General features: G+C 39.5%; 1 protein-coding gene across 3 annotated transcripts in view; it reads left to right on the forward strand.

The window, feature by feature from the left end:
* PDLIM5 (PDZ and LIM domain 5) overlaps positions 1 to 23,889 on the forward strand; it is a 229,439-nt gene that overhangs the window by 130,696 nt on the left and 74,854 nt on the right. The window contains exon 8 of one of the 3 annotated variants that reach the window (XM_060115216.1): positions 428 to 789. The exons of the other annotated variants lie outside the window; for them this stretch is intronic. Coding sequence (XP_059971199.1) covers positions 428 to 521 — 94 coding nt within the window. The 3' untranslated portion in view covers positions 522 to 789. Of the gene's footprint in view, positions 1 to 427; positions 790 to 23,889 lie in introns of those variants that run through there. 3 annotated transcript variants of the gene reach the window in all.

A 23,889-nucleotide genomic window follows, 5' to 3' on the forward strand; every position in this document is an offset into this window, starting at 1 on the left:
AACTTTGGTGCCTTTTGTGGGACTGAAACGTACAGCTTACAGATTTTTAAATTAGTTGATGCTGTCTGAAGTTTTTGTCTGCGGCTTGTTTTCTTCAGTATTGAAGTGGGTGGGCAGAAGGGTACATCTGGGGGTGCTTTGCTAACACGACAGATGTTTGTGAGTGAGTTCATGTGTTGTCTTGCAGTCGCTTTGTTTGGGGAATAAAAATGGACGTTTCCAAGAGGGCCCTATAGATTAATTTCTGTACTTCTAAACATGCTCTATCCTTGAAATCTTCGCTGTTAAACAAAACAGCTCTGTGAAATGAAGCTTTTGGAAGGCACGTTTTCTGCATGGTGATCTAAGTGTAGAAACCTTTTCTTTCTCTTTCTTGTGACTCTTCTATCACTCTCTTTTCTTCTTTCTTTTCTTTTTATTTCCACAGGGAAAAGACACCCCTTCACGTCTTTAGTCCCAAATACACAAAATTACGTGACTGGCACCATGAAGTTTCAGCACGCGCTCTTAACGTACAGTGATTTATGAACCTTGCCCCAAGAGCAGCCAGCACATGCCTTTTCGTTCCCTTTTTCTTTTCCTCCAACTTCGTAGCAAAATCTGAATTAAATTTGCCTTATGAAAGACAAAATAGAATCTTTTCTATACTTCTCTAACCATTTCCTGCCATTGTGAAAACGAGGAGGATGAACACGTGTTTTGTGCTAGTTGGTAGCTCACAAATGTTAAACCGAGAGAGCGAAGTAAGGAGCCAGATTGATTCAGTGGATTTACATGTTTTTATTGTTATTATAGGAGTAACCTTGGAAAAGGAATTCTTTTCATAAGTGGAATCTGGTTGGTTGGTTGAAGCAGAGGTGGATGAGCAAATAATGTCCTTATCTAATTTGGAAAATACTTCCTTTATGTTACTGCATTTCCCAAGGTTACTTTTTTGTAAAGTTCATTATTACGTAATGTTGAAAGTGGGCTGTAAACGCTTCTAAGTAAGCAAATATGAGGAGGCAAGATAAAAGAGAAATGACTTTGTTAGAATAGAGTTCATTACAGATTTGGGTATTTTTGTAAAGCAGAAACTATTGAGGATGACTGTCTGAAGAGCAGGGGGGCCCAGATTTGGCTCCCAAAAAAGGAAAGAAGAGAATTCTGCCCCTGTTTGCAATGGGGAAATAATAGTGTTCGTTTGGTTTTGTTAGTTTTAAAAATCCTATTTTCTACCAAAGCAATTATTTCTAAGCTGGTGGATGTGTTTAGGATATAGACAACTTCTAGGTATTAGCTAGTAAGTTGTAGAAAAGATAGCTTTGCTTTATTTCTAAATCAGGGGAAATGAACATAAAATAAATTGCAATATGAATGATTCTTTATGCAACATCAGAGAAATATTTTACTTAGTGAAATATGCATTGTTGCTGTTCCAAGGAAGCTCTGTTTTGGGCTTTACATGCAAGCTAAATATCTGACCAGAAATGCTTTCTATCTTGTAATATAATGTATTATATATTAGATTAAATTCAATAATAAATACATTTTGAAGTTTGGAAAAGTATTGTAATAAAGTTGCCTTTAACTTAGCTTTGTAGTTGTTTTCTGTTTCCTTGAAGCTAGTGACAAGCCTTCCAAGACGTACATTATCACTTGGGTAAAATAAATAATTCTCCTGACATTTAATTTGGACAACGTTTTTAATTTTGTGAGGTTGCTAAAATGTGAGTGTGGAATATGACAAAGATCCATATTTTTTTTCCTGCATTGTTTCATTATTTTACATAACGTCTTATGTGAGGAGCAGGTAAGATCAGTTAGACTGGGGCACAACATAGAATGAGGCTTTGTGTGAAAATTATTACTGAAGCATCTTTGCTTGCATTCAAGGTTCCGTTCTTATTTTTCCAGGTTTTCTTGATTTTAATGTCACTGTAGAGTAGGAAAACTGCCTGATAATTTTGAGAAACTAACATTAATTTTAGTTAGTGATTACTATTTAAAATTTGGCATGCCAAATGCATTTTTTTAAAATAATTCTAGGATTTATCTATGTTCGTTTTTACTATATAATATATTACAATGTTTTTCTTTTAATTTTATCAGTACTTTTTCAGATGCTCCTTATGATTTTATGTTTCTGACATCAATCCCACTTACCACTGTGTCTCTGGCCTCTGTAAGAAAATCTATTTACTTACACCAGCTTTTCCTATACCCTTTGATTCTTCATTGATCTCAAAAGATGATGCTTGAAAGAAGAATCAAATTCTCATGAAAATAAATGGTCTGGGTAGAGTAAACATGGTATTTTACACCAAGAACCAAATTTCTAGAATAACTTCAGAGTTGAGAGAAAGAAAGAGCGTTTTAGGTAAATAAAAGAATTTTTCCTTAATAAAGACAAGAGAACGTATGTATGCATGTATGTAGAGCTTTATAACTTGACATAGGTGCAGTTGAAAATAGGAGTTTAATACCTTGCCTAATTAAAGATAAAATACTTGATGTCTTACTGAAAGCACAGATTTAGATAAATGGAATGATCCACATTTGAGCATGAGGGTAAATGTTCAGCCAGGATCGCAAAGGACATTCCATTTGACCCTGTCAGAGGATAAATTCCTGTGCTCACTTAACCTCCTGGGACATCTTATAGTCCAAGCTTAAAAGCTAGCCAAAAATTATAAAAACTTCTTGCAAAAATATTGTTGTAAGTCTAGTGACCTAATTTATAGCTTGTTTTTGTTTGTCTCTCTTATACAGACTTTCTTTATCACAGGCTTGTTTTTCATGTAAAATTAGAAAGTTACTCTTCAGAACTTTCAACAGTTTTTCTCGTATAATATTTTACCAGCCAGCAGATAGAATGTCTCCCACACAGTCAGTCTTTTTGCTACTTGAAAAACAATTATCTGTGGAAACAGAAACCTACTCCTTTTGTACGTCATTATGCCCTTTAGGAAGACTCAGGTAAAAAACGTCCTAGAGAGCTTGTTTAATAAAAACTGTGGTGTTAAGAAAGAGAATAGCAGTCCCTTCTTTTATTCTTTTTTTTTTTTTTTTTGCGTTACGCGGGCCTCTCACTGTCGTGGCCTCTCCTGTTGCAGAGCACAGGCTCCGGACGCACAGGCTCAGCGGCCATGGCTCACGGGCCCAGCTGCTCCGCGGCACGTGGGATCCTCCCAGACTGGGGCACGAACCCATGTCCCCTGCATTGGCAGGCGGACTCTCAACCACTGCACCACCAGGGAGGCCCTTTTTTTTTTTCTGAACTATAGGATGAATCGATTTCCCAAAACAAATAATTTTGCAGTAGTTGTGTTGCTGATGTGTATTTAAAATCTTAAAAATTGTAAATATTCATTTGTTGCCTGCATTCATTCTTTCACATGAATGATTACTGAATGCTTAAATTCCAGGGTGTGCTAGGGACTCAGAAGAATAGCATATCAATATATAAACAAGATAATCTAAGATAATTGTGTTATCAAGATAATAAAATACGTTAATATAAGGGAAGTTTGGCTTAGGTAGGGTGGGATTACTTAGATTGTGTGGATTTCTGAGGAGATGACCTTAATGCCATCACCTGAGGGAGGAAAAGGGGTCAACCGTGTGACCGCTTGGGGTGAGTGCTCAAGGCAGAGGAAACAAATGTGGGAATCCGGAAGTGGAAAGGAGCATGGCGAGTTCACAGAACCAAAAGGACAGTGTGGCCAAAATGTGGCATGTGAAGGGAAGCATGATCCAAAAACATAACGCTTAACACATAGAGGCAAAGAATATACGTTCCCAGTACTGTCCACAGCATTTTAAATGGGAAGTTGTCTGATTATCATATCTAACCACCTTCAAGTAAAATTAGAAAATGAAGAATCGGGGAGGTTATCAACTTGCTAAATAAAGTATACCCACCTAGTTAGTACCAGCCCTGGGCATAATGATCAATTTAATGCTTTTCCCATTGAGACCCACGGAAGTCCTAGAAATGTAGTAGATGTTGGTAACATATTTCTAGGGAACAGAATGCCCCATAAACACACATGAAGTCACTCAAAAACAAAACTTTCATGTGTAGAAATGTGACATACAATGCTCTCTTCATAATTTAGTGATGAATTTGACAATTTAGTCTTCTCTATAAAAACCTGTCTTGGTTTTCACATGTCACCTCAGCTCCAGCCACCCACCCGCTCCTCCAAGGCCGCAGTCTCCGTGAGTAGCTGCCCACATGCAGTGAACTGAGGGTCGGGGGGGAGGGCGGGGAGGAAGCCTGGCCACTGTCAGGCTGGCTAACTGGGGAGGACCTTGCTGGCTCTGTTAGGTCTTGGTTTGGACCTCGGTTGCATCCATTCTCTTCAGTGTGGGCCTTGTCTTCACCTTCTCATCGTTCTCTCTGTATGGAACACTTCTCATCCCTTCTCCTACATTTTGAAATCAGATCAGGGACACCATTTAGGGAGATCATTAAAGTGAAAGATCAGTTTAGGATAGCCTGAAACGTATATGGAAGTCAAAAGAAAGACACTTTTCTTTCCCTTGAGTAAAGGGTGTTTGTCAATTCCATTAGAAGCACCCCGGGAGTAATGAGTAGGTAAAGGTATTTCTATTATAAATAACTTTTGTTTCCTACCTTGGTGTTTGTAGGGTTTTGTTCTTTATCCTTGCAATAATGCAAGTTTACTGGCAAAAAAAAGAAAGAAAAAAGAAAGAAATCAAATATAATCAGGGCTCTATGAATGAATGAATGGAAGAAGAAACTTCAACACAGAAAATTAAGATTAACTCTGAACAAATGTGATAAGATATTGTAACTGGTGAGCGGCAGGATAAGTTTTGTAGCAGTAGTTTGCCATATGCCATTTTTAGAATGACATGTGTTAGTCATTTAATGGGGCATGTACTACGTTTTATTTGAGCACCTCTGCCATTTCCTTCACATCTTTAAAAGTTTACCTCTAGTTCTTCTCTCCTGGGGGGGACGCTGCTGCTGAGCGGCCTTTGGAAATGTGTAAGGGGATATTACAGATCTTACAGGGTCAGGAGGGCGCTACGGGGGGACCAGGGGGACCAGCCGTCTTGCAGTGCTCTGAGTAATCCCACGGGATCGAGCATCATCTGCCCGAACGGCCAGGGCTGCGCCCCAGAGAATGCGGGCCGAGCGCAGATGCTCCCTCATCACTGCTCCTCTGCTGCCTCCTGAGCCCGTCGCCTGCACATCCTTTCCCACAGCACCCCACCCCGAGCCCCACCCCAACACCTACCCCAACCCCACCCCCAGCCCCTAGCCCCGCCCCCAGCCCCAACCCCACCCCACCCCCAGCCCCACCCCAACACCTACCCCAACCCCGCCCCAGCCCCAACCCCACACCCAGCCCCAACCCCACAGCGGAAAGAGCCTCACTTCTGAAGTAGCAGTTGTGCTGTTTTTACCACTCTCTGGCACCTCCGTTTCTAATTTGTACTGTGGATACTTGTCTGCATGTCCTAAATCTCCCAACTAGAGTACGAGCTCCTTGAATACCAGAGTCTTGGTGTAATATAAATTGGGAGGAAAAGGCATTCTAACAGGCATGCTACTTCTTTCTAGACGTTTATACACAAATAGATATGTAAATATACCATAAAAATATAAATATTTATGTATGTAAATACAGTTGCCCCCTGAACACAGGGGGGTTAAGGGCACCAACCCCCTGTACAGTTAAAAATCCACATGTAACTTTACAGTCGGCCCTCCCTCTCTGTGGTTCCACACATGTGGATTCAACCAAGCATGGATCGTGTAATACTATAGTACACATTTAGTGAAAAAAATCCACATATAAGTGGACCAGTGCAGTTCAAACCCGTGTTCTTCAAGGGTCAGCTGTATATAAATATACAAATTCAGTTTGAAGGTGGGTGTTAGGAGTGTAAGCTTCATGTCTAGTGAACTACTTCTTAAATTACAAATATTCTGTATTAATCAGCTGAGTCTGCCGTAACAAGATATCCAAACTTGATGACATAAACAACAGAAATTTATTTTCTCCCAGCCCTAGAAGCTAGACGTCTAAGACCGAGGTGCTCGCAGGGGTAGGTTTCTGGTGAGGCCTGTCTGGCTTGCAGATGGCCACGTTCTCACTGTGTCCTCACATGGCCTTTCCTCCAAGAGCTCTGGTGTCTGTCTGTTCCCCTCCTTCAAGGACACCAGTCATTTTGGATTAGGGCCTCAACCGCTATGACCTCATTTAACCTTAATTACCTCCTTATAAGCCCTGTCTCAAAAATACTGTTGCATTAAGGGTTAGGGCTTCAACATGCATCTGGGGGAGGGGCACAATTCAGTCCATAATACACACCAGCTACCTTTCTGTATTAATATTCATTTTGGCAGACAAGCATTTAAGAAAAAGTTATTCTGCAGTAGAGTCATTGACTTAGACCCAGTTGAAAGTAGCATTGTTACCTCTGTTGTGGTGCGTCCTTTTCTAATTTGGTGACAGGTATTTGTCTCCATGTCCTGTATACTTAACTAGAGTATAAGTTCTTTTAACACAAGTTGTTGTAATCTTCACCACCCCCCACCCCCATATTTGGTTCTAATTAGCACTTACTGATGGTATCAATTGTATATAACTACATATTTCTCCAATTCCCTAATTGTTAAATTTTAGGGAGATTGTTTACAATACGGTCTATGTAACTTTTAATCTAATAAAAATTCAACATAAGGTCAAAATTTCATAAAAATATCAAGGCATTAATATCTATATTGAAGGTAAAGTAGAATCATACCTAAGCTGCTAGAAAGGAGAACTGTGCTCTGGACAATCTAACTGGCAAAAGTTGATGCTTTCCCCTTGGTATTATCTGTTGAATAGTCGTGCAAGATTTTTTTTTTTTAATTAAATGAACGTTTGTTCCTTAATCCATCTTCATTTGTGTTTTTGGTCTGTTTTAACATGAATAGCTCAGTGACTCCTATGAGGTGACAATACCTGACTAATTTCAGAAACAGGCAAATGAAATGCTTAGTTCTTTGATTGGAACAACCAACAGAAATTTTTATCATTACTAAGGAAACATTGAAAGTTAAGGGTCTAATCTAAAACATTGATTAAAAAGAAACAGCTTGGGCCTCCCTGGTGGCACAAGTGGTTGAGAGTCCGCCTGCCGATGCAGGGGATACGGGTTCGTGCCCCGGTCTGGGAGGATCCCATATGCCGCGGAGCGGCTGGGCCCGTGAGCCATGGCCGCTGAGCCTGCGCGTCCGGAGCCTGCGCGTCCGGAGCCTGTGCTCCGCAGCGGGGGAGGCCACAACAGTGAGAGGCCCGCATACCGCAAAAAAAAAAAAAAAAAAAAAAAAAGAAACAGCTTTTCCTGCAGCTTGTAGACCCTCAGGCGTAGAGTCATTTGGAGTTGGCTAGACTATGGAAAACTCTGAAAGTCACAGCTGCTGACCCATCCAAGAGAACATAGAACCCCTGACCTGATTGGATGGATTTTCCTACCAGCATTGATGAGACCCATTCTACAATCTACTTAACTGGTGAGTCATCCACCAGAGAGCAGAGAGCAGAAGCAAGAAGAACTACAGTCCTGCAGCCTGTGGAACAAAAACCACATACACAGAAAGGTAGACAAGATGAAAAGGCAGAGGGCTATGTACCAGATGAAGGAACAAGATAAAACCCCAGAAAAACAACTAAATGAACTGGAGATAGGCAACCTTCCAGAAAAAGAATTCAGAATAATGATAGTGAAGATGATCCAGGACCTCGGAAAAAGAATGGAGGCATAGATCGAAAAGATGCAAGAAATGTTTAACAAAGACCTAGAGGAATTAAAGAACAAACAAACAGATGAACAACACAGTAACTGAAATGAAAACTACACTAGAAGGAATCAATAGCAGAATAACTGAGGCAGAAGAACGGATAAGTGACCTGGAAGACAGAATGGTGGAAATCACTACTGTGGAACAGAATAAAGAAAAAAGAATGAAAAGAATTGAAAACAGGCTAAGAGACCTCTGGGACAACATTAAACGCAACAACATTCGCATTATAGGGGTCCCAGAAGGAGAAGAGAGAGAGAAAGGACCAGAGAAAGTATTTGAAGAGATTATAGTCGAAAACTTCCCTAACATAGGAAAGGAAATAGCCACCCAAGTCCAGGAAACACAGAGAGTCCCATACAGGATAAACCCAAGGAGAAACACGCCAAGACACATAGTAATCAAATTGGCAAAAGTTAAAGACAAAAATTATTGAAAGCAGCAAGGGAAAAATGACAAATAACATACAAGGGAACTCCCATAAGGTTAACAGCTGAGTTCTCAGCAGAAACTCTACAAGCCAGAAGGGAGTGGCATGATATACTTAAAGTGATGAAAGGGAATAACCTACAACCAAGATTACTCTACCCGGCAAGGATCTCATTCAGATTCTATGGAGAAATCAAAAGCTTTACAGACAAGAAAAGGCTAAGAGGATTCAGCACCACCAAACCAGCTCTACAACAAATGCTAAAGGAACTTCTCTAAGTGGGAAACACAAGAGAAGAAAACGACCTACAAAAACAAACCCAAAACAATTAAGAAAATGGTCATAGGAACATATTGATAATTAGCTTAAACGTAAATGGATTAAATACTCCAACCAAAAGACACAGGCTTGCTGAATGGATACAAAAACAAGATCGATATATATGCTGTCTACAAGAGACCCACTTCAGACCTAGGGACACATACAGACTGAAAGTGAGGGGATGGAAAAAGATATTCCATGCAAATGGAAATCAAAAGAAAGCTGGAGTAGCTATACTCGTATCAGATAAAATAGACTTTAAGATAAAGAATGTTACAAGAGACAAGGAAGGACACTACATAATGATCAAGGGATCAATCCAAGAAGAAAATACAACAATTATAAATATATATGCACCCAACATAGGAGCACCTCAATACATAAGGCAACTGCTAACAGCTATAAAAGAGGAAATCGACAGTAACACAGTAATAGTGGGGGAATATAACACCTCACTGACACCAATGGACAGATCATCCAAAATGAAAATAAATAAGGAAACAGAAACTTTAAATGATACAATAGACTAGATAGATTTAATTGATATTTATAGGACATTCCATCCAAAAACAGCAGATTACACTTTCTTCTCAAGTGCGCACGGAACATTCTCCAGGATAGATCACATCTTGGGTCACAAATAAAGCCTCAGTAAATTTAAGAAAATTGAAATCATATCAAGCATCTTTTCTGACCACAACGCCATGAGATTAGAAATGAATTACAGGGAAAAAAACGTAAAAAACACAAACACATGGAGGCTAAACAATACGTTACTAAATAACCAGCAATCACTGAAGAAATCAAAGAGGAAATCAAAAAATACCTAGAGATAAATGACAATGAAAACATGACAATCCAAAACCTATGGGATGCAGCAAAAGCAGTTCTAAGAGGGAAGTTTATTGCTATACAAGCCTACCTCAATAAACAAGAAAAATCTCAAACAATCTAACCTTTCAGCTAAAGGAACTAGAGAAAGAAGAACAAAAAAACCCCAAAGTTACCAGAAGTAAAGAAATCATAAAGATCAAGTCAGAAATAAATGAAATAGAAACAAAGAAAACAATAGCAAAGATCAAGAAAACTAAAAGCTGGTTCTTTGAGAAGATAAACAAAATTGATAAACCATTAGCCAGACTCATCAAGAAAAAGAAGGAGAGGACTCAAATCAATAAAATTAGAAATGGGGCCTCCCTGGTGGCGCAGTGGTTGAGAGTCCGCCTGCCGATGCAGGGGACACGGGTTCGTGCCCCGATCCCGGAGGATCCCACATGCCGCGGAGCGGCTGGGCCCGCGAGCCATGGCCGCGGAGCCTGTGTGTCCGGAGCCTGTGCTCCGCAACGGGAGGGGCCACAGCAGTGAGAGGCCCGCGTACAGCAAAAAAAAAAAAAAAAAAAAAAAAAAAAAAAAAAAATAAAATTAGAAATGAAAAAGGAGAAGTTAGAACAGACACCGCAGAAATACAAAGCATCCTAAGATGCTACAAGCAACTCTATGCCAATAAAATGGACAACCTGGAAGAAATGGACAAATTCTTAGAAGGGTATAACCTTCCAAGACTGAACCAGGAAGAAACAGAAAATATGAACAGACAAATCACAAGTAATGAAATTGAAACTGTGATTAAACATCTTCCAACAAAGAAAAGTCCAGGACCAGATGGCGTCACAGGTGATTTCTATCAAACATTTAGAGAAGAGCTAACACCCATCGTTCTCAAACTCTTCCAGGGCTTCACTGGTGGTACAGTGGTTGGGAGTCCACCTGCCGATGCAGGGGACACGGGTTCATGGCCTGGTCTGGGAATATCCCACATGCTGCGGAGTGGCTGGGCCCGTGAGCCATGGCCGCTGAGCCTGTGCGTCTGGAGCCTGTGCTCTGCAATGGGAGAGGCCACAACAGTGAGAGGCCCGCGTACCGCAAAAAAAAAAAAAGAAAAAAAAAAATCTCTTCCAGAAAATTGCAGAGAAAGGAACACTCCCAAACTCATTCTATGAGGCCACCATCACCCTGAAACCAAAACCAGACAAAGGTACTACAAAAAAAGAAAATTACAGACCAATATCACTTATGAATATAGATGCAAAAATCCTCAACAAAATACTAGCAAACAGAATCCAACAACACATTAAAAGGATCATACACCATGATCAAGTGGGATCTATCCCAGGGATGCAAGGATTCTTCAATATACGCAAATCATTCAATGTGATACACCATAATAACAAATTGAAGAATGAAAACCATATGATCATCTCAATAGATGCAGAAAAAGCTTTTGACAAAATTCAACACCTGTTTATGATAAAAACTCTCCAGAAAGTGGGCATAGAGGGAACCTACCTCAACATAATAAAGGCCATATACGACAAACCCAGCAAACATCATTCTCAATGGGGAAAAACTGAAAGCATTTCCTCTAAGATCAAGAATGAGACAAGGATGTTCACTCTCACCACTATTCAACATAGTTTTGGAATTCCTAGCCATGGCAATCAGAGAAGAAAAAGAAATAAAAGGAATACAAATTGGAAAAGAAGAAGTAAAACTGTCACTGTTTGCCGATGACATGATACTATACACAGAGAATCCTAAAAATGCCACCAGAAAACTACTAGAGCTACTCAATGAATTTGGTAAAGTTGCAGGATACAAAATTAATGCACAGAAATCTCTTGCATTCCTATACACTAATGATAAAAAATCTGAAAGAGAAATTATGGAAACACTCCCATTTACTATTGCAACAAAAAGAATAAAATACCTGGGAATAAACCTGCCTAGGGAGACAAAAGACCTGTATGCAGAAAACTATAAGACACTGATGAAAGAAATTAAAGGTGATACAAACAGATGGAGAGATGTACCATGTTCTTGGATTGGAAGAATCAATATTGTGAAAATGACTATACTACCCAAAGCAATCTACAGATTCAATGCAATCCCTATCAAACTACCAATGGCCTTTTTTACAGAACTAGAACAAATCATCTTAAAATTAGTATGGAGACACAAAAGACCCCGAATAGCCAAAGCAGTCTTGAGGGAAAAAAACGGAGCTGGAGGAATCAGACTCCCTGACTTCAGACTATACTATAAAGCTACAGTAATCAAGACAATATGGTATTGGCACAAAAACAGAAACAGAGATCAATGGGACAAGATAGAAAGCACAGAGATAAACCCATGCACCTATGGTCAACTAATCTATGACAAAGGAGGCAGGGATACACAATGGAGAAAAGACAGTCTCTTCAATAAGTGGTGCTGGGAAAACTGGACAGCTACATGTAAAAGAATGAAATTAGAACACTCCCTAACACCATATACAAAAATAAACTCCAAATGGATTCAAGACCTAAATGTAAGACCAGACACTATAAAACTCTTTGAGGAAAATGTAAGAAGAACACTCTTTGACATAAATCACAGCAAGATCTTTTTTGATCCACCTCCTGAGTAATGGAAATAAAACCAAAAATAAACAAATGGGACCTAATGAAACTTCAAAGCTTTTGCACAGCAAAGAAAACAACAAACAAGACGAAAAGACAGCCCTCAGAATGGGAGAAAATATTTGCAAATGAATCAATGGACAAAGGATTAATCTCCAAAATATATAAACAGCTCATGCAGCTCAATATTAAAAAAACAACCCAATGCAAAAATGGGCAGACCTAAATAGACATTTCTCCAAAGAAGACATACAGATGGCCAAGGAGCACATGAAAAGCCATTCAGCATCACTAATTCTTAGAGAAATGCAAATCAAAACTACAATGAGGTATCACCTCACACCAGTTAGAATGGGCATCATCAGAAAATCTACAAACAACAAATGCTGGAGAGGGTGTGAAGAAAAGGGAACCCTCTTGCACTGTTGGTGGGAATGTAAATTGATACAGCCACTATGGAGAACAGTATGGAGGTTCCTTCAAAAACTAAAAATAGAATTACCATATGATCCAGTAATCCCACTACTGGGCATATACCCTGAGAAAACCATAATTCAAAAAGACACATGCACCCCAGTGTTCATTGCAGCACTATTTACAATAGCCAGGTCATGGAAGCAACCTAAATGCCCATCGACAGGTGAATGGTTAAAGAAGATGTGGTACATATATACAATGGAATATTACTCAGCCATAAAAAGGAACAAAATTGAGTCATTTGTTGAGACGTGGATGGATCTAGAGACTCATACAGAGTGAAGTAAGTCAGAAAGAGAAAAACAAATATCGTATATTAATGCATGTATGTGGAACCTAGAAAAATGGTGCAGATGAACCAGCTTGCAGGGCAGAAGTTGAGACACAGATGTAGAGAACAAACGTATGGACACCAAGGGGGGAAAACCACGGTGGGGTGGGGATGGTGGTGTGCTGTATTGGGCGATTGGGATTGACATGTATACACTGATGTGTATAAACTGATGACTAGGGCTTCCCTGGTAGCGCAGTGGTTGAGAGTCCGCCTGCCAATGCAGGGGACACGGGTTCGTGCCCTGGTCCAGGAAGATCCCACACGCCGCGGTGCGGCTGGGCTCATGAGCCATGGCCGCTGAGCCTGCACATCTGTAGCCTGTGCTCTGCAATGGGAGAGGCCACAACAGTGAGAGGCCCGCGTACCGCAAAAGAAAAAAAAAAAAAAAAAAAAACCCTGATGACTAATAAGAACCTGCAGTATAAAACAAACAAACAAACAAACAAAACAACTAATACTAAACTTTCTTTGGGTTATTTGTATGGAAATATGTTCATATAAATGTTTCAGACATTACACGAAATTTCTAAAAATCTTAAAAAAAAAGAAACAGCTGCTATATTATTAGTTAGATATTAATATTGAAAGCTAATAGTAATATGTGGCCTACCAGTATAGAGAATTATGTGATGCCGTAGAAAATTTCATTTAAAGATAAGTCTTTTAAAAGCATATATACCTAAAGTATATCATTGTGCCAAGCACCATACAATTTATTTTAAGTTAAAGTGGGATTTTCTTGAGCTCACTATTTCAGTTTGTATTTTCTGTAGTACAATATTTATCTAATAGGCAGTTTCAAATTACTTATGCTTGTATAGGTTTATATAAATAAGTATAAAGCAACATTTTAGTTTAGCAAAAAGATGCCTAAAATTATCATGATCAAAACATACTTTCATTACTCTTTCTTTTCTCTCATTCAAGGAATGGTGGGTTCTGATTTTTCACATATTATGATTAAGAATTATAATGTATGATGTGCTTTCCCAGTTTTCAAAGACTTAAAATATACTCCTCAAGGGAGGAGTGACTGCCTCTCCCTTTAGTTGGAAAACAGTACAAACTCCAGTCACAAGTTGCATTACCCAAAACTGAAGCAGTTATGGGAAAAAACTATCCTCTTCTAGGCTGTCCACTGGCACTAACTAATGTCCACGCAATTTGCAGCTGAAGGCCATCGGTACAGATGTTAAGTTGCTTCTTGAACAGAAACTTATCACCTTTGTACATTCATTGAAAGTTTAGAAAGCAGAACCTACGTAAGTGCTTCCAAACACTCTTTTTACAGCAAGGTTTTAAACATTTTAGCTTGTTCACAGATATTCACAGGATCCACATAAAATAGATGAATGAAGAAACACAGTTTACTGACCTGCCGTGTCTTCATTATTGCTGTTTCACAAATATACTGGACTTGTGTTGCCTATCCTTATTAGGACACGTGTCATTTGAGTAAATTACCTAAAGCTCTCCTCTGTAAGCTATGCAGAGAAATCAGGAATCATTCCCTAGGCTCATATTCTCACATATCTTCATGAGGTAGGAATTAACAGTCAGATTTGCCCCCAAACACAGAATACCAAGGCTTTCACAGCATAGTCTAATTTTAAAAAGTAAAAATAAAACATTTACAGCTAGATAGAATCACTTAGCCTATATTATCATATGCATTCCTGCAAAGTATTTCACCAACCTGGAAAAAAGACCACAGGTTCAAAAAAATGGATATATAACCAAACAATAATTATTGTCTGTTGCAAAATATGGTATTTGTAATTTATCTCCTTTCATTTTCTACTGTTGTATTACACTGTCCTAGGCTAATACTGGTTTGGTGACTATAATGTAAAGGTCGCCATCTATTGAACATAAGTAATTACTACACTTGAGTTTCTTGTGGGAAAAGTACTTATAAAATGATTGAAGCGAGAAACATAGTTCCTATCTACTCTGTATTTTCACACACAAATTGTTTAATTCTCTGTTTAATTATGGAATTACTTGGGTACTTTTCCCAAATTAAACTGGGAAGACTAGCATTTATGAAGTTTTTTTCATAAAAATCAATATTGATAATAAGCAAAAATTGACTTTCATAGTCCAGAATATGCACTAAGTTCTTTAGAAGTTTTATCAGGCCAGCACTGCTTCTCTTATGATGCTGTTTGAATAAATTCTTTTCTCTTCACCTTTAGAGAGGTACATTTAACAACAAAATTACTTTATTGAATTAAACCAGAAAAAAAAGGAACTTATTTTCTTAACTAATACTCAATATTGAAGATACCTCCTGCAGCTTACTTTTTTAATTCAAAAGAAATTACAGCTTAATAGGATAAATTAGGGGTAATGATAATAGACAGTCTTCCCCATGGTGGAAGGCTTAATTTTCTATCTTTTCCCACTATTCAGTTTTACGTATTTCAGTCATGTTGAAAGTTTCAGAAGCCCAAGTTTTTCTACCTTTATGTGAATGTGTGTTTATTACGATGGTATGATTTTATAAAGAAAATTGAAATAGTATATTACATAGTGTAGCATAAAGCATATGACAGGCATGGACATCTAGATGTCTTAATTTTCTTCTTAGTCAAATTAAAGAACTCTATTTTCAAATTACATTAATCTTAAAAGCAGTCTCAATTGTCCATGTTTTCTCTTTTGTATTTCTCTATTTTTATATCTATTAACAGTTGTACATTGAGTGCTCCTTCTTTGTCGAACTTAGATATAGGCGTTCATCTCCCAGGTTCACCTAATCAATTACTTCTGAAGAGTCTGTATTCATTTCTTTGAACAGAAGAATATGTTAAAGCTAGGATAACACCTCATCAATTTTTGAGTTAGTGGTACCTATGTATTTTATCTTTTCACATACTTTATGTATCCCAATATGCTCATAAATATCCTCGTAATTCGTGGATAGGAAAAATATTTGAGGATAAATTTCTGAAAGATTCTAATGGCTTCAGGCAGTTGTATATCACTGTTTAGATAATGGGTGAACATGAGGTTTTAATACAAAGAAGTGAAACTTTTAAACAAACTTGGTGTACTCAAACTTATCCTTTGCTTACAGCAATGGAATCAAATATCTCTTGTTAAAATCAGCAAATCTCTTAGCAGTGATACTAGCAGGGATATTGAAGCAGTACCACATGAATGTTAAGAAAATATACATACACATAATAGTCATTTAAGTGTAAAAGATGAAAACAACCAGGCAACTTTAATTAAAGAGATAAAAAAAGTTTAAAAAAAGGGATGTCAAGGATTATTATTAAAATAATAAATGCTGGCTGTTGAAAGATCTTAACTAGCAAACAAAAGTCACTCGAACCCAGAGATAAATACTGAAGAAATTTAGGTTTATTTACCTTCTGGAGGAAATTGAAGCCCCAGGGAGAAAGTTATTCTTAATGAGCTCCCTGGAGTCTCTTTTTCTCAATGATTTATAGCGTTAAGTATTTAGAGAATTTACAGATGAGATTTGCGAAGTAACACAATTTTTCTTTTTTTAAGTCTGGAGAATGGGTAAGTAGAAGCCTGGGAACAGGAAATACAGTGCTGATTTTCAAAAAGAAAAAAGGGGCCTCCCTGGTGGCGCAAGTGGTTGAGAGTCCGCCTGCCGATGCAGGGAATACGGGTTCGTGCCCCGGTCTGGGAGGATCCCATATGCCACGGAGCGGCTGGGCCCGTGAGCCATGGCCGCTGAGCCTGCGCGTCCGGAGCCTGCGCGTCCGGAGCCTGTGCTCCGCAGCGGGGGAGGCCACAACAGTGAGAGGCCCGCATACCGCAAAAAAAAAAAAAAAAAAAGAAAAGAAAAAAGATCAGCTTCTAAACTATAAACTATTTTGAACTTGAGGTCACCTGAAAAAAAGTCTAGAAGGCGTTCTTAAAAGCCAGCTAGTGAGCACTGAGAAAAGGAGGGCAGGATTGCCACGACAGAGAATTAAGTTCTCAAGAAACAAATCACCCAACTAACACATTTTGGATAGATTGGAGGAAATGTTAATTTTAACAGATTATCAAAGAAAACTTTTCAGATCCCATTTAATTTAATAATAAAATGAGGCTAATGATTATCAAGTTTTTAGATTCATAACAGATTGAAGGAGTTTAACCAAAGGCTGTTGTTTAAAGATGAATCAAGCGCCTTGGATGAGAACCTCTACAGCTTGCTGCCTAAATTTGGGGGGTGACATGAATCAGGGAGGTATAGCATTCATGTTTCATAACCAGATCCTCCTTCAAAAATATATTGGGGGGCTTCCCTGGTGGCACAGTGGTTGAGAGTCCGCCTGCCGATGCAAGGGACATGGGTTCGTGCCCCGGTCCGGGAAGATCCCACATGCCGTGGAGCGGCTGGGCCCGTGAGCCGTGGCTGCTGAGCCTGCACGTCTGGAGCCTGTGCTCCGCAACGGGAGAGGCCACAACAGTGAGAGACCTGCGTACTGCAAAAAAAAAAAAAATATATATATATATATATGTATACATATATATATACATATATATATATATATATATGTATATATATATGTATACATATATATATATACACATATATAGGGCATGTAGGAAAATGGACCAAATCTACTTTTAAAAAAATGAAAGAAATTTTTATGGTTATGTGCAGTTTGGATCACATCATTTGCTCTTCTGGGACATATGCAGGGGTGGAGTTGGGACAAGGTTAACAAAAACAAATACTTGAAAAACTAGGGGTTTTAGAAGAAAATGAACCCATTATGAGTTTGTCATGTCATATGGCCTCTAAAATTATAAGGCAAGTCATAGTTCTGTGCTAGTAAATGCTCATGTGGCATATTGTGTTTAATCTTTGGCATTAATCTCTGACAATTATATAGATAATCCCAAGAAAATTAACTGAAACATCATGGGACATTTAAGCTGTCTTTGGGTCAGAGGCAGTTATATGAGTGCTTGTTTTTCACTGGTAATATGAGCTAGTTCCTTGACCTGAATCCACAGCTATGTCTTCTTCCACAAACATTCTCCCTCAGTCTCAGTCCTCATAGATGGCAGTGGAGAGTGATAGGCAATTGAGTGAAGAAGTCGTCACAAGGCAGATCACTCGTTGCCTTGTAGGTCGTGGTAAGGGGTTTAGATTCTTACCTCAGTTAAATAGGAAGCCAGATATAGGATGTTAATCATGGAAGTAACATCTGATGTATGTTTTTAAAAGATCACTCTGAATACTATGGAAACCTGATTTTAAGGGAGAAATCATGAAAGCAGGAGACTAGTTCTGTGTATTTTCTTATTTCAGGCAAGAGTTGGTAGTGGCTTAGGCCATGAAGTTCCTAACAGAGATGCAGGGAATTGGGCGGGTTTATATTTTAGAGGGAGAACTAACAGGGGTGAAGGAATCATGGGTGGGGGAGATTGGTGATGGATAATGGAAAATTGCTGAGTCAGTGAGTTTGGTAAGAATTAATTCAGTTGGTAAGAGTCAGTGAAATTGATGAGTCACTTCAGTACAGTAAAAAAGCTAAGGGCATCAAGAGGTAGAGGAGTGAGTGAGTTAGGAAAAAAGGGGATTCAAATCCAGATTTTAGACATGTTATACTTGATGAAAAAGCAAAGGTTATGAATGTTGGAGTGCATGGCTAGGGTGTTCCAGGCCTAAGACTTAACTGTAGAGGGATTATCCTTGAAGTGAAGAAGTCAAAGAATTTAGCAGTCTGGTCATTCAGTGATTCAGCATGAGAACATTGAAGTCATCAGGAAAGATTGTTGGACTGGGGCAAAGAGGAAGACAGTGAGCCGGGGGTCAAGCAAACGGTGGGCGAGGTCGAGGCCAGACAGTGACTGGGTGCAGAGTCAATGGTGTCGTCTGGTGACACAGGCCTCCAAGGGCTTGGCATTTTGCAGGATCAAAGATGATTGAGGGTGTCAGAAACAGTAATGAGAAGGACGTCTATCTCCAGGTTTATAAACATATGCAATGTGAGAGAAAAGGGACTTCTGTTTGAAGGGCCTACAAGGAAGGTATAGAGTGGTGTAGAGGGTTTGTGAGGGCTGAGGGGGATGGAAAATGGATCAGATTAGGAGATACACAAAACAGTAAAGAAATAAGAGTTCAGGAGGTGATGGACGACTCAAGGGGTCTGTACTTCTGGTTGTGGCAGGTAGACAGGGATGGAAAGTATGATGGGACTGAGCCTCATGGTCTGTTAGAGGGAAGTGGAGACTAGACTGTAAGCTTCACGAGAGGAGCTTCAGGTGGGCAACATGCCTGGCGTAAAGTGGGACTTCAAATATTCTGTTGTTGAACGAATGAGTGGATGCAATGAGTGATTGAATGGGAGACCTCAGGACGTGTGATCCAGAATATTTAGCCAGAGAGCATGTGGCCCTTGGCTTTTGTTCTTTAATGTTGGAAGGACATTCTCGCTGGGCATGGGGTGCTGTGGCAGCTTTCTCAAGACACGTGGCTTCTCCAACGTCTCACAGTGGTGGCTTTTGAGCACTAGGCATTCAGACAGATTTATTTATATTTTCAAATGGGTAACAGATTGACTCAACACTGTTGAATAATACATCCTTTTAATCTGAATTTGGAAAAACACTTTTATCATATATTAATTCTTTTTGTAATGTTAAGATTACATTACTACTAGAAAATGGCAGATTTTTGCCCCATAGAAGAGGCTATTCCTACCTAGTAGAAATCACTGAAATCACTAATAGGACTGATGCAGTGATGAAATTGATGATGCACAGTGAGAGGAGCTAAGGTTAGTGGTAAGGACGCTGCTGTTACTGAGGGACTCGTACTTTTATCAGGGGATTGTTACAAGTGATTTTTAAGTTGTTACACCTTAAAACCTTTATAGTATATTGGTATTTTTTATAGACATAGTATAAATATATGCTCATTCTTTACCTATCTTATCTTTAGACCCCATCCTACATTTTCTCTGAAGAGATCAAGGAATAGTATAGATAACTAAAGAGTTCACATCATATTAAGACTGGACATTTAATAACGTAAGATCCATTACGGGAGGGTGAGAGCAGAGAAATGCGTGAAAGCTAAGGCGGAGTCTGAAAGGCACTGAAGAAAATGGGGTGTAACGACAAAGAGCAAATTCTTTCCCCATAACAAATAAGTTCCAGTTTCTTCAGGATCTCCCTTTAGGTTTCCCTCTTTGCATCGGTAAATTAGAAAGCTCCAAGAGAAGTTTCTCTGAGCCAGTCCTTTTCTTTTGCTCTCACAAAAAATAAACCTCACTTTATTTATTGAGGTGATATTATTATTTACTTCATAATCTTCTTTTAACCTCTGACACTTAGTCCCCTCGTCCCCTCCATGTGCAAATCAAGGAGGTGCCTACTTGCTGATTTTTATATTCTCTTCAAGATGCCATTTATAACACCTGTAGAATTAGCAGCCTCAAATAATGTTTTTAGGCTGCTAAAGAAACAAAGGCTGTTGGAGTGAATTAGTAAATTTAGCTTGTGATTAAGAGCATCAGAAATTTCCCACTGAGGTTTAGTTTTTTTAATTTTCCAAAGGGGAGATCATAGTTACAAGTGAACACACTCACCATATTTATTGTCAGGAAGCCAGTGGAAGATACCCATTTTCCCTGACGGCAAGCAGTTTCCTTGGCTAAAATAAATAGCTTTGCTATACCAGTGAACCCCAAAAGCACAAAATACAGCCACGATCCTGGTATATTCCACTTTCTGCTTAGCAGTATTATTCCGTGAATGTTTGCTTTGTGGAAGAGTGAAAATACCAACAACAATCTGTTGTCATTTTCCTCCTTTACCTGCTATAAAATACGTATTTTAAGATATCTGAATTTCTCTTATTGAAAACCTGCTGTGTAGGGATGCATTAAGTCCCTTTCTTTGATTATTTTGTGACATTGATTTGGAAAGTGAGAAAGCACTGAAATTTGTAGTGGGAGACTTGAAGTTTTCATACTGCAAGGGAAAGTTTCTGCGTTCCTTCTCAAGCTTAGCCCTTGTGAAGAATTTATCCTTAACATAGTTTGGATGTCATTCCATCAAAATATGGATGAGCCAAATTAACATTTTGAAATTCTATTACTGATGCTGCGTTTTAACATCCTGCCACCAGGAATAGCCAGTGAAATAGTACTAGAAATAGGCAAGTGTAGAGATAGGGTCAGAGCACAGAAGACGGAAGAAGAGAAGGCGTTGTCAATTGGGTCCTATGCTGAGACTTAAGTGAAATGAGGAATGAACCCCAAAAGACGAAACAGTATGTTTCCACCTGTGTGAGGTATCTACAGTGGTCAGATTCATAGAATGGTGGTTACTAGGAGCTGGGGGAAGGAGGGGGGGGATTGTTATTTAATGGGTATAGAGTTTCAGATTTGCAAGATGAAAAAGTTCTGGAGATCTGTTTCACAACAGTGACTATACTTAACACTACTGAACTGTACATTTAAAAATGGTGAAGATGGTAAGTTTTTTTAAATTGAATTATAGTTGATTTACAATGTTGTGTTCAAGTTTCAGGTGTACAACGAAGTGATTCCATTGTACCTATTCTTTTTCAGATTGTTTTTCGTTATAGCTAAGATGATAAATTTTATGTTGTGTTTTTTTACCACAATAAAAAGAAAATGAGGAATTTAGCCCCAGAGAGGTCATTTGTGACCTCAGCAAGGATATGGCTTTCTAGGGGTTGGGGAGCCCCAGTGAGGCAGTGGAAGAGGGGCAGGCAGGTGAGGAAATGGAGACTACATGAGTAAATGGTTATTTCACAGAGTTTGAATGTTAAGGTGAGTGGGAAAATAGAAGGTGAAGGTACTTTTGTGGTTGTTTTAAGAGAAACTATAGCATTTTTGAATGGGGATGCTTTCCATAAAGCCTGCAGTGGGGAACTGGAAAAAGTGAGAGAAACAGAGATTGATTAATTGAGGCCCCTGAGAAAAAGGGAGGAGCTAGAGTCCACAGCATAAGGGTGTTGCTCTTCGACAGTTGTCAGGACTGGTGGATAGAAAGAGCCTTCCTCACGGTGGTCCTGCAGGATGGTCAGGTTGGTAAGTTAATAAGGTGGGCAGCCTCACGCCTGCTTTGCCTGGTCAGATAGCTAACATGGGTCCCCGATTTCCCCACGGAAAAGCGTACAAAGACTCAGTGCGGAGATTATGCCAAGAAAGACACAACTGCAGAGAGAGATAATGCACAAATAGCTTTCTGTTCATTTTTCCTAAGAAAAGCAGGCCAAAAGGCTGCAAGCCCAACTCTCCAGATATATCTGGGAAATCTTTCTACCTCTCTCTGGTGAGAAATGGAAACTCAAGTAACAGACAAAGCAGAAAGTCTGGCTGCTGCAGAGGTGCTATTAATCTGAGCTTCTTCCAACCCTAAAAAGAATAAATATTAGGGAATGACAATGAGAATAGATATTGATGTCTGTTCCATATTAAATGAGGTAATTTTAGATTTTCTGAAGTCTAGTATTGGCTAAGCAAAGGAATAGGTAATCAGTGTGTGTGTAACACATGGGAAACCTCCCAAGTGCATTTGTTTGGAAACTTGGAGATCGGGCTTTCAAAGGTATCTCATGAATTATATGAACTTTATTCTCAAGTGGCATTCACTTTTCCAATCAACCTAATTTGTGGAGGTGTTGGAAAACTCAACTTCTCCAATTCACTCTTTTTTCTTACCTGTCCTCATTATATATTAATATACAGGTATTGATATTCTTTATAACTGTATTTTCTTTTTTCCAAGATACTGATACTTCTTTATATTTTAAAGGACATTTTAAAAGGTATTTTTGGAGTTCTGGTTACTTCTTTGAGGTTGATCTCATATCAATTCTTAAGCAGTAATACCTGTTTCACCTGAATTGGGAAGCAGTCTCTAGAAGGTACAAATATGTTCTGAGAAATACGTGTGTATTGTGAGTGAGTCTGTATTTGAAAACAATAAATTTCTTTCATGCATTTATTCAACAAATACTTGTTGTTTACTGTGTGGTAAGCACTTTGTTATACCAGTAAACATAACTGTCCCTGACCTCAGGCAGCTTCTACTCTAGTGAGGGAGTCCAGATTCAAACAAATAAACACACAAATTGTATAATTATAATAATAACAAATTCTTTGAAGAAAAAGTACAGGGTAGTATGAAAGTATATGACGTGGGCAACCTTAAGGTGGGGAATCAGAGAAGCCTCCCACAGGAGGTGATATTTAAACTGAGGCCAGAAGGATACTTAAGAATTAGCATAGTAAAGGTGTGGCAGAGAGGTGGGTATAGAAAGTGAGAATAGACTCTGCAGAGGCCTTGAGGTGAGAAGAAGTTTGGCCTGTTTAAGAAGAGATGGAAGACCAGTTGGACTGGAGCAAGCCAAAGAGAAAGCTCCATAAGAAAGGCTGGCGAGTAGGGAGCCCAGGATCACACCTGTCCTTAGAGCAGTGCTGTAAGTATCTAAGAACCAGACAGGATCAGATTTGTGTGTTAAAAGTTCACTCTGGAAGATGGCGGAAGAGTAAGACGCGGAGATCACCTTCCTCCCCACGGATACACCAGAAATACAGCTACACATGGAACAACTCCTACAGAACACCTACTGAACGCTGGCAGAAGACCCCAGACCTCCCAAAAGGCAAGAAACTCCCCACATACCTGGGTAGGGCAAAGCGGAGAGATCCCCATACAGAGGATCGGTGCCGAGCGGCACTCACCAGCCCGAGAGGCTTGTCTGCTCGCCCGCCGGGGCGCGCAGTGCTGGAAGCTGAGGCTCGGGCTTCGGTCAGAGCGCAGGGAGAGGACTGGGGCTGGCGGCGAGAACTCAGCCTGAAGGGGGCTAATGTGCCACAGCTAGCCGGGAGGGAGTCCGGGAAAACTCTGGAGCTGCCGAAGAGGCAAGAGACTTTTTCTTCCCTCTTGGTTTCCTGGTGCGCGAGGAGAGGGGATTAAGAGCGCTGCTTAAAGGGGCTCCACAGAGGGGCGCGAGTCGCGACTGAAAGCGCGGAGCCCAGTGACGGGCGTGGGACGCTGGGGCTGCTGCTGCAGCCGCCAAGAAGCCTGTGTG

Source organism: Mesoplodon densirostris, chromosome 1, assembly GCF_025265405.1.
Source record: "Mesoplodon densirostris isolate mMesDen1 chromosome 1, mMesDen1 primary haplotype, whole genome shotgun sequence".
Lineage (NCBI taxonomy): Eukaryota > Metazoa > Chordata > Mammalia > Artiodactyla > Ziphiidae > Mesoplodon > Mesoplodon densirostris.